The 12,373-nt window shown below is 39.4% G+C and overlaps 1 protein-coding gene and 1 long non-coding RNA gene across 4 annotated transcripts in view; both read right to left on the bottom strand.

Moving 5' to 3' along the window:
• Nucleotides 1-983: 983 nt before the first annotated feature.
• On the bottom strand, nt 984-2,082 carry LOC128490823 (uncharacterized). The gene is made up of 2 exons (XR_008353976.1): nt 1,965-2,082; nt 984-1,926 (listed from the first exon to the last, which is right to left on the bottom strand). It is a non-coding gene; the product is annotated as an uncharacterized LOC128490823 (long non-coding RNA).
• Nucleotides 2,083-3,768: 1,686 nt separating this feature from the next.
• Nucleotides 3,769-12,373, bottom strand: part of ARHGAP26 (Rho GTPase activating protein 26) — a 148,982-nt gene continuing 140,377 nt past the window's right edge. For all 3 annotated transcript variants that reach the window (XM_053462087.1, XM_053462088.1, XM_053462090.1), the window contains 2 exons: nt 9,233-9,321; nt 3,769-4,401 (listed from right to left, as the gene is read on the bottom strand). In XM_053462087.1, coding sequence (XP_053318062.1) covers nt 4,313-4,401; nt 9,233-9,321 — 178 coding nt within the window. In that variant the 3' untranslated portion in view covers nt 3,769-4,312. The remainder of the gene's footprint in view (nt 4,402-9,232; nt 9,322-12,373) is intronic.

Raw genomic sequence — 12,373 nt, 5'->3', positions numbered from 1 at the left:
TATTACCCGATTAACCCAGTGTTGATCTTCAGCTTCCTCCTTCAGTTGCTTCAATGACCTCCATTTCCTCTCACTTTTGTTACATGGGCTTGTGTACCCAGTCAAAGACTGTGCAGGTGTATCCTCCTGGTGAGAGATCTCCAGTCCCTAGACAACATGGAAGTGCCTTGAGGTCCAATGTCTTATAGCAGCTCTAAGTCAGTTTAGAGGAGATTAAGCTCCTAGTTTTTCCACACCTATGTTGTGTATTATATGTAATCTTAAAGTTGTGCCCTCCATTATATTATTTTCTCAATAATCCTGATATGAATTATATAGTCATGGCCATTTGCCAAAAGTCCTGTCCAATATCACATCAGACTGGGATTTCTTTGACTGCACATGTGCAGTGGCCATTTGAATGTATGCATGGATTTGATTAAACTGTTTACATAGTGAATTGAAATCACAGATTGTGTGCATGATCTGATTTCCTAGGGTTTAAAAATGTCATATTCATTCCTTCCTCCACCCCATAGTGCAACATAATTATCACCCCACAGTCCAAGAAGCCCACTTTGTGTACAAATTTTCATTGAGAATAGCCTGGTCCCTTGTCCCAGCATGCCTTATGATTGACGGATAAAGGACAACAGTTAGAGGACTGATTTTACACTGCTTAGATCTTTTTCTAGTGATTACATGTCTAACCATACCTACAGGAACTTCTGAGCCAAGACTGCAAAAGAGCCAGGTCTTTTATACAATGTTGGTGAAGCTACAGGCAGAGTTGGTGCCACAGGTATGTTCTTTAATGTGACACACAATATGTACCTACCTTTATGCCAGCCATAAAACCACATTACACTTTGGCAAACCCTAGATTAAAACATACAGGTTATTCAAAGACACTAATTTTCTAAGGAATAAAACATGTTCCCAAAGTACACAAAAAAAAATAAAACTACACCTCATGTATATTTCAATAAATAACACACACAACGTATCCAGTATACATTTATTTGCAATTTGTAGAAATCACAGAAAAATTGTAAACCCAGAACCTTCAAATTGATTGTGCCTACAACAGTGTTACGAGTAAGCGCCAGTTTCTTGAAAATAATCTAGTTCCCAAAGTATAGGCTGTCCCAAACATTCCAGAATTACAGGCTGGAATAACAGAGGCATTGGAAATTAAAATCCACCAACACATTTACACTATTGTGCTACAAATAAACAGATTTTGGCACCAGATTATGAAACGTTCTCTTGATAAAGCGCAAGCTACACGGTGATACCACGTCACGTTACTAAACTGCAGCACTAAGTGTGCGTCATGAGCAAACGACTGAATATTGTCAAAGTGCAGCTGTTAATATGATCGTCTGTCCAAAAGCACTTCAGCTAGTGCAGCAAGGGGACACACCACCATAATGACTGGATGCGCCCACTTTTTAATCCGCTATGAACGCTATATAATTAAATCTTGTACATAAAGCTATTTGCAGCTTGTACAGCAGAAATGCTTGATCGTGGCATTTAACCACTCAAATTTCATATACTAGAAGACCTTTAGTTAATATATAATCTCTTCCGAAATATTCTTGTTTAGTCCCGTGGTTGTCCACAGAGTGTTTTATTCCCCAATGCTAGAGTTTCACCCCATAAACCTCACTTTTGGGGGTTTTGCACTAGAGAGAAGGGTGTAAGAAGAGTTGTGGTTTCAACATCCTCACTTTAATTCATTAGGAAGGGCCAAAGAACTTGTCCTGCAAGAAGGGCTGAGCTATTCCTGCGTAGTTAAGTTATAAGACTGAGGAAATCTCACTGACTGTGCTTTATAGAGGGTCACCAAAGCTCCTGGAGAAGCTGAAGTTCAACGGGTCTGGTCCTTAATGTATAACAAACTCAACGAATTGAAACCACAACTGCAAACTCTCCTGTTAACTCTGCCTCTAGTTAATAAACTCATCTAAGTCTCGAACAGCAAAAGCTGACCGATCTATAGGGCTGAGTTGGCCCTGTGCAATGCGTGACTTAATGGGCAATGAGACTTTCATGAAATCAAACTGATTCAACTGTACAGGACTAACCAAATTCTTCTTGCAGGAACGCCTTAATTGGATTGGCCATACATCATGCACACTGAAGTCAGGGGGTTAGATGCCAACTCTGTTATAAGTGAACCTTTTCCCGTTTCAATGGGGCTCGATTTCCTATTCACTATACCTAAGTCACTGCTTGTAATGAATAATGGGTGGACAAAAGGTATAAGATAGAGACCGCTCAATTAGCCACACTTGTTTAACACTTCATATGATGGCAGGGAAAATCCACTGAATACCCACTCCCAACATAAACATTGCAGTGGCGGATGTATCTAAACCCAAGACATTTAAAGATACACTCCAGCCCAGCCATCGTATGCACTCTAAAGCTGAATGTTGCCAAAGAATTAACATTCCTAGTATATAAATGTATAGAGGGATTCATCGAAATCCTCTATGTCCTATTTGCTCTCCAGCCTTGCCCCCTAGCTAATTTTCTTGTGAGAGATGGTCTCCATTAAGCACATCTCCCACATTTCAGTGGGAGAGCAGTCCTGCCAGCGACTGGCAGCTATAAGGAGCCAAAATTAGTACGAAACACAGACTCGGTCTAAGCCTGTTCCATACGCTCTAACTGCATTGTGTACAGGTATGGGTTTGAGATTGCTATGAATATTGCAGCAATATTAAAACAAAAAACAAACTTGGAAAAGTGGACCATACCCCCAGTAAGCAGACTTAGTGCACTAAAATATCAAATATAAAACTTTACTTCCTAGTACTCTATTTACATTGGTAACAAAATAAAATACACAGCAATTTATTAACTCAGGTACTTGCTTACAATGGACAAAAATATTAAAAACATAAATTCAGTTAAAAAAACCCAAAATAAAAACAGGTTACTTACAGTGAAATGCACAGATAGATCTGTTGTGTTGGAAAAAAAAAACACTTAAAAAATAAATAAATTCCCTAGACAACTAATATATTTTGGCTTGCTAAATTTGGTCATCTATAGTGTACAATAACCGGAATCCCATTCTTTATGGACTGTCCTAATAAGTCAGTAATCTAGACAACACAGAAATATTCCATACTAGAGAACTGGTTGTAACGAACAAGGGACATGTAAAAAGATTATTTTTCTTGTAGGGATTGCTGTCAGTTTCTAACTGATTTTGCAAGCTAATGTACTTTTTTGGATAATCCAAAATAATCAATCAATTATCTGATGGGTTCAAAATATTATCTTAGCGTTAAGATCTTATTATTAACTTCTTTGGGAGACTGCTAAAAACTGGTATTGTGCTTAGCTTTGAAAAAATCATCAGAATCTAGAGATACAAAACATTAAAATGTGACTTTACACACATATACGTTCTACTGACCATTATTTATGAAGTATGAAGAATCCCTCAGCCTTTTTCAGAGGAGGAATTATCCCATCCTCCGAATCCAGCAAGTCTAAACAAAGCTGCTACCTACTCATCACAGCCTCAGTTGAGAAAACTCAAGCAATCTCTCCCAAGACCTGCACAAGATCTTGCTTCCGAGATGAAAAGCTGAATCTAGACCATTAGTAAAATCAAACTTAATTATATATTTGGGAATTCTCCAGATCTAAGATTATCTGGGTATTACAGCTGATCAACAAGCCTCCAGGACTTTCACAGTAATTTCCATGGTGGTAGAGGGTCAAACCCCTGCCCCATCCCATCCGCTTTTTCCCCCTGTCACTTATCACTCCTGGGGCTCAGCTCCCATATGAAGATTGTAAAAGGAATTTACTGGGCCAGTATATGTAGCAAGAAATAATTAGTGATTCACTTTAGGGAATTGATTTAAAAAGTTAGGCTAAAATGCCACTGCTCAGAAGTCCAACACTTTCAATCTTTTTAGTGGTCAAAGTGGAGATTTTGTGATTTCTGCAAGTCGATGCTTTCTTAAAAGCAATTCACTCCCTCCAGTCATATAGCCAAAAATTCTGCAAGTGCCTAATTGAATTAATAAACAGAAATTGGCATTCAGTTAAAAGTTACACTGAAAATAGAAAAAAAATGGTCCCTTAAAATAAAGTATTTAAAAAAAATAACCATTTGTCTACTTTAACGTCACCATAAATCATCTGAAACATGTACATTATTATTAACACAGATATTCACTGCAATGGTCTCTAGAAAGTCCTTCACCCTGTGATTAATGGAAGCAGAGATGATCTTCGACACAGTCAGCAGTTGTCATGGATACCATGTAAAGCTTAGCAGTGCTAGTTGAGAATAAAGCTATAGGAATTCAACATAGTTTTCAGGAATGAGTCCGGTCTTCCCATTAAGAGTCCCTTCCAACCAGCCAGGTTCCTGTGATGGATGAACTATATTGTGAAAGAAACAAAACAAACATTAGCTGTACCCAAAAATCAAAACTATAAAAAGTGGGCAGATGTGGGGTTCAGAGAGCTTGGGTTGGGCTTGGTGTCTATACCAGCTCTTCCAGCCTGCAAGCAGTGCTTAAAAAATCTTCAGGTTTGTGGTAGTTCATTCATGTATTATACGTCACGATGGTGAGGTCACAAAAACGGTCAACCAACAGAACCTGCAATCGTACGCAAAAAAACATGCGACCTAGGTTTGAGTCTAATGAATGGCTTCGCCTATCCTGGTAGAACAGGAGAAATATAATGCAGAGGAAACGAAACAGCTTCCTCCTCTTCCTTCATTTGATCCTTGATACAAGTACATGCACAAAGAGTGGGCACATGTGTTTCCCTCAAGGGCTCAAAGAGCTTGGGTTGGGCTTGGTATCTATACCAGATCACCAACCTCTATCCTTGGTGCAGTTGGGCAACAACAATCTATACACATTTGCTTGCAAACCTACATGAACCATTTTATTTAATGTTCCAAGCTTATCATTTCTAGATGTCACAGTCAATTTAAGACTTGGCACATTAAACAATGTTTGTATCCTCAAGGCATTTGTTGAAACAGCAGCTTTGCAATCAGCAATGTACTCCTTGAACTATGGCTGCCTTTAACTTGTATTCTAAAAAAGTTCAATACAACTGTGCTAGTGGACAAAAATTATTGTATATAGGAAACCTGCTTTACATGAAAGCAGAGGTAGTGAATTTCATTCTTGAGTGGAACATCCCATATATATGTTTAGTGGTGCTAATTATTCTATGTCAGGTAGTCATGTGCATACCTGGGAACTCTCCAGGTTTGACCTGAATCCTCCGGGTCCCGAGAGCGGAGTCTTGACAGGCCCCGCTCCCCACCCATTTTTTCCTTTAAACGTCAGCAGGCAGTCCTAGCCGCGTCCAACAAAGGAAGTCTCCGGGTAGCCGGAGCCGAGAAGTTCCCAGGTATGGTCATGTGTAAGGGGATGACTGGATGCTTCAGGTGGTCTAAAGGCAGCCATTTTGCATTGTTTTTCAATCTTTACCTAACCAGCTATGACTATAGGTATAGAAGATTTTTCCAGCCAAGTACCCTGATATAATCCAATTTATCAATAGCTAACTACAAATATGGCTGTTTGCTACACCATATACCAAATGAGTTGCACACCTACCAAAGAATATTGCATTATTTAATCCAAAAACACCAGCATCCAAACACAAAAAAAACATACCTACCAACAGTCCAACAGTAACTGCCCCACTGTTCTATTTTTGCAGGCAGTAGGGGTCATGGGCCAGTTAGGGAGATCATTTGATCTCTCCTGACTGCCCCATAGAGCTGTAAGATCAATAGAGGTTTGTGCAATTGCAGCCCACACCCTTCATTATTGTTTCCACTAGGGATGCACCGATACTGGTATCGCTATTGGTGCCGATACACGGCAGTTGAACGAGTATTCGTACTCGTGCAAACTGCTCCAATGCCGAAACCGATACCCTGCCTGAGTCACTGAGCGTACGCTGCAGCAGCCATTGTCAGTCAAGTGCTGCTCGCTCGCCACCCAGCTCCTATACCAATGCTGATTCGCTGACTTTTGGCCCGCCTCCAGTATCAGTGAGTACGTGACAAAAAGTATCTGTACTCGTACTCTGTCTCAAAAAAAAGTACATCCCTAGTTTCCACACAGCCACTTTGGATGCTCTGAAGCGGAGTTCTCTTTTAAGGGGAGCAGCATACCTGGGAACTGATTTAGTCACCCTGAGACTAAATCATTTTTACCCTTTAATCGTTAGATCATTAAGATACGATGTTGTGAATAGTCAAATGTGGAATGGAAAGCTTGACTTGTCATTCTTTAAATACAGACTTATAGTCACCTGTAAACAAGCAGGGATATCAACATACTGGTAGCAAAAGCACCAGGTGTGAGTTCCAGACTGTGTGACATCAAGAATCGGTCTCTTCACCCTGAGATTGGGGCAAAAGCGCTGAAACTCAGGATCAAACCCCGAGAGTTCCCAGTTAGCAGTCTCTCCCCCAAACTGCCTACTTCTGCCACTCCCTTGCCTCTTGCCTCACCTCCCCGACACAGGTGTCCTAATTTGGATAACTAAAATGCTGAGGGTGTGCTAAAGAACCATAGGTACATATTAAAAAGAACATCATGCAGTGGATGAAAAAGCAAGGCACCAACGGGACTCTCCCATCTTTTGGCAATTGAGTTACCTTTCTCAAAGTATTTTTATATTCACATGCTGGTATTATTCGATTAAATGCAATACTGTCTGGTTTGTGTGCAACTCACACATAGATGGCCTATATGCATTATCCATTTAAATTGTATTTCCCCCCTTCCTGATATCATGATTTCATTTTTAAAGGGGAAAGAATTAATCAAACCTTATATCATCTACGTGTAAAAGTAATTATTCCTGTCAATCTAATAACTAGTTTTATCACCCCCAGCAGCAAAAACTGCAATCAAACATTTGTGATAACTTGCAATGAGTATTTTACACCCCTGGGGAGGAATTCTTCATGTCAGAATGGTTTTAATTCAGCCACACTGAAGTGTTTTTGAGCATGAACTCCTTTTCCTTCCTTGGACCACTTTTGATGCCGTTGGTACTGACCATGGCAGACCCGGAACACCCCACATGAGCTGCGGTTCTGGAGATGCTCTGACCCAGCTGTCTGGCTATCACAATTTGGCCCTTGTCAAAGTTGCTCAGATCCTTACGCTTGCCCATTTTTCCTGCTTCTAACACATCAACTTTGAGGACAAAATGTTCACTTGGTGCCTAAAATATTCCACCCACTGACAGGTGCCATGATAACAAGATTATCAGTGTTATTCACCTCACCTGCCAGTCAGGGACGGGCTGGGCCCCCCAGGCCGCCCGAAATCTAATCTAAACGGCCGCTGGGTGCTGATGCCGCCGGCCGGCGCTACTTTAATACTTTTTTTTTTTAAATTTAATATGGCAAGCCGGATCGGCTATTAAATGAAAAAAAAAAAAGCATTAAAGCAGCGCCGGCCGGCGGCATCAGCACCCAGCGGCCGTATGCGATGGCCGCCAAGTGATGGGAGCAGCGTGAGGCGTGAAAGCTCCGCCCCCTCGCACTCACCTTTCACCCCTCACGCTGCTCCCATCACTATGCGGCCATCAGACTTCTGGAAATCGAATCTAAATGGCCGATGGGTGCTGATGCTGCCGGCCAGCGCTACTTTAATACTTTATTTATTTTTAATATGGCAAGCCGATCCGGCATATTAAATAAATAAAAAAAAGGATTAAAGTAGCTCCGGCCGGTGGCATCAGCACCCAGCGGCCGTTTAGACACACAAACACACACACTACTTATATTAGATTTTGTTTTTGTATAGGTTTTCTATGTGTGTGTATATTACGGGATAATTGTGAGTACTATGCAACAAAGGATGTGCTAAAGATAAATAGATTTACTAAGAATTTTACTCTAAATGTATATCCATATTTAAAACAAATGATTAGACTAACTACAAGCTGTTACAAAATGAACCTTGCGATATTCAGAAACACTGCAGGTAATGGTTATTCTGGGTTTAGCTGGTTAACTAGTTTGAGCGTTTAGAAAACACTTTTTTGTTTCTAAGTAATTGCTTTTTCGAAACACAAATAATAATAATGAAAACAACTGAAATTAAATTTATATTGAACGTGCCTGTGTTTCAGCCCTGATCGTCTGTTGCAAAACTGCATGCGTTGGCTTATTTCATTAACCCAGAAAGACCTCTAGCCACATTTTTACAGCCTCATACAATTTGAGGCCTTTAGTTTCTGCTTTTCTATTCCAACAGACATTAAAATGCAGTTAAAATACCATTTCTGTGCACATGCGGATTTATTTTCTCTAAGGTAAATAATTGTAACATGCAATCAGCAACTATTCCATTTTCTAAAAAAAATAAAACAGGCCTGATTTTAAATAATGGCAATCTTGAAAAAAAATTAAGAAAATGTAATTCATTTGCAAGGTATTTAGGTAGACGGTGAACATTTTAGCAAACTTTTTCCACCAAAAGTGAGGCTTATATTAGAGAAAATATAGTATATAAATGCGAAGGAGATCATATATTAAACTCTTATTCGCAAATTAAATTAGCCCCCAAAAATAAGACAATAAAAAGCAAAGCCTTTAGATCAGGAATCACCCTTAAATATTTTGTTATTGTTGGCTGCCAAGGATTTTGGCTGAGGGTGATGCGAGCGACCGTAAAATAAAGGCTAGGTTTTCTGACCCCATTTTCTGTGAAAGTGAACCGTCATCAGCTGTGCACAACCGCCTTGATCTTTGTACAAGACTGCAAATATAATTACATGAGTACAGGAAATTAGACACTTACTGAAGATGTGACCTTTTATTCTCACACTGCAATTATCTCTTTAATGCGCAGAGCAATAACACAAAGCAATGGCTGCACGCTGGAAATCAAAAAGGCCTTTTCAGACTATGTGGTTCTAGAAGGTGAACGGACCGTCCTTAACGTTATTGGTTTTAATGACAGAAGTGGGTGAGTCACTGACCACGATAGTTTTCCTTATCAATTTTAGGGGAAAACTCAGAAAACAAAACCCTGACAACTTGTTACATTGGCTAAATCCTTGCATTATAGTCACTTTATATACATAGCATGCCACTCTAAGGCTGGGAAAGCGTTTGAAGTTCCTAGTTTTATTTATATGAACAGAAATACATAAAACATATACATACAAAAATACAGGCCGCAAACCCCACTATATGGTTTTGTTGACTCACCATTTTCAAACACAGTACCGGCTGTGAATGAGAGTTCAGAGTCATGTTCTGCTTTACATGCATACAAAGCCTTGGCTTTCCTCGGCAAACTAGAAAATAAAACACACAATTACTAAAAAACAATAACAGGTCAATACAAACACAGAATTTGACTGGAGATAAGAACCCTTCGGTCCAATTAGTCTGCCTGTTTTTTTTCCCACTGCGGTTAAGACGGATCAGTCAATGTGAATGTCTAAAGTGTATTAAAAGCCTACTTTGTTTTTTCAGCATGTATGTTGACATATCTTCTTCTAAAGACAAGATGGTCATCCAGGTCACCAAATATCCAAAGACAAAGCAAGAATTCAGTGCATACCCAGCGAATACTATTCAAAAAACACAAGTCAGAAATATTTGGAATTTTGTCACACTACATGGCCATATATTGCTTAGACTGCCACTACGTCAAAGTACCCCAAGTTTGGCAAGTCCTATCTAATTTTTCACGGCTACATTGCTAATCAATGAGCCAAATTAGTTGGATTGCACCGCATTGTAGTTTTGCCAAAGTGTTACAAAACGTTAAATGTATCAAACATAGATAAGTCTTACTCATCAAAACGGAAATAATGCAGCTCAAATGTAAAAGGTTTTACACATTTTTTAACCCCTTAATGACAAAGCCTGTACAATACGGGCTCAAAATGCATTGTTTTCAATGGGTTTAGGGACCGCTCATTGTCCTTAAGGGGTTAAAAGTATGTTCGCATAACAGGTTTTGACAATAATAAAATCAATTAATACAGCTTATTAAAACTATTTACCATATTGTCCCAATTATAGGCTGCACCCTTATAGTTTGGTACCATTTTAAAGAAAAAATACACATTAGTAGAAGGGTAAAACAGCATTTTATTTAATGTACAGGAACAGATTAATGTTTAACATATTTGGTATTGTTTATGAAGTTAGTCTTGCTTTTGACAGGATATGTTATATGCTCACAGAATAGGGGAAATGTGTGGACAGGTAAAAAAGTAGAGATGGGGAGAAGACTAAGTAAAGACTAAGAATAGAAGAAATGGGGAGCAAATATCACAACCGTATTTTGGAAAGACAACCCTTCCCCTTATAACAGATTAGGAGTGCTAAGTGCGAGTGCTCCAATTTATCGGGCTCTGATACCAGTTCTCACACTGGTATCGTGAACAGCACAGGAGAGGTAAAAACGCACCCTTGCAATCCTGAATGTCTGAAACTATAACTGGGACAATACAAAACTTTCCTTTCCTGAAGTTCTCTCCCTTCTACCAACCAACCACCACAAAGGCTGCCTGAATCAATCAACAATAATCGGACCATGTAGGGGCTGCCTGGCCCCAGAGTCCCTGGGCCAGTCTCAATTCTTTAAACAGGGCCTGTCCAATTTGGGGGGCGATCCAACCATAGAGGTGAAAGGATAGTGGGGTCAACTCAAAAGATGTTACTTGCTCCCATTGGGACGTTGGGACAATGAGCAGTAGGAAGAATTTCAGGACAGAAGATTGATGAGATTAAAGTAGCTCTGCCACACTGAGACACGTTACATTTTAAGGTATATGTTCCCAAAATAGACTGGTTGCCAAAAAACCCAAAAAAAACAAGAGGCCACCTGCCCCTTACTAATCACATCAAGTGGGGCACATTACATATTTTACAGTAGCATACAGTAGTATACACAGAACTCTGCCCTGCTTCTCTCAAGCAGTGGCATCTCTGATTGGATGGCAGTATCAGCGACGTGCCCCAGCAACACGACCAATGAACTCTCTTAAGGGAGCATTTAAATCTGGCGTTCTTATCTGTCAGCTTCCCATACTCCCGGCGAAGCCGAGCCTCGTCTTGTGCCAAAGCCCATTAAGTTTTTTTAGTTCGTTTATGGTCTTCTCTCAGATAGATTGACTCATTCACTCCTCCCTTGATCTAGGTTATGAGCGTTAGGACAGGACAATATCATCAATATCTCTCCAAATAGGGGTATATAAGGGCTAGTTTTTTAGTATTGAATGCACCTCATATAAATATATGTGATTTGATGATCATGTGTGGAATTACTCTACATGAACTACCTTCTTTAATTGGACTAATAGATCATTTTTATTAGCACTACCCTTTTTGGATATTTAGACTTACTCACCTTTCGTTTTTCATTAATTTTTAATAAATGGTATTTTAGCAGCTTTTTCTGTTCTGTCTTTCAGTGAATCAGACACTGATTACTTCAGGGATCAAAAAGATGGCCCCCTTTAAATAAATGTCATAATAATTGGTTTTATTAAGCTTTAATTAAAATGGTGAAATTACTTCCTTGCTAAACAAAACACAGCACATTGGAAAAAAGTAATTATTGACAATGGAAGTAGATGCTGTCAAAAAGTCAGGAAACAGAGGGTGATTCATAGTTACACCATTTTATATCAGGCGATTTTATTCCTTTTTCCACCTACATGAGCTAGCCAAAAAGATAGATAAATGTGGTTACTTCCAAGGTCAGTAGTACTGGATAAAACACAATATTAATAAAAAAAAGTGTAGAAATTCAGTAGATAGAACGCTCTCATACATAACATAGCACAGAAGAGCATTTTACAAATAGATATGCCACGATGACAACAGGATTGATTTAGAATCCAGGGCAATTTGCACTGTGTACGGAAAGTGTCACAAAAAGGACCTTGCAACGGGAGGTCACAGGACAACTCAAAGTATCTCACCGAGTCACACAGGAAGTTCAATAACCTAAACGTATTTACTAGGCAATTCATTGAAGAATGTAAAGCATAATTTTATAATTCAGTTTATAGTTTTTTTGTAAAAGAAGATAGCCGATTAAGGATTGAAGATAGAATAGAGAAGATAGAATATAGAAGCGGAAGATGCGGAAGTGGTCAGCAAAAGCGGAAGTGGTCAGCAGAGAAGACATTTAGAGGGTGTGAGAGTAAACCAGAATGAGAGTGTGAGCAAGAGTGAATGTGGGGACCAGGCAACAGATTTCATTCCCAAATCAAAAATGCCCCCGAATATTCGGCCGAAATGAATGACCAGGTGATGAGATGTGTTGTATTTGCTGAGATTTGATGAGATGTATTTGCACACGTCTAATGGTTTAGGATCATTGTA

This window comes from Spea bombifrons, chromosome 4 (genome assembly GCF_027358695.1).
Source record: "Spea bombifrons isolate aSpeBom1 chromosome 4, aSpeBom1.2.pri, whole genome shotgun sequence".
NCBI classification, from domain to species: domain Eukaryota; kingdom Metazoa; phylum Chordata; class Amphibia; order Anura; family Pelobatidae; genus Spea; species Spea bombifrons.
This window is presented reverse-complemented; position numbering and strand designations above follow the sequence as displayed.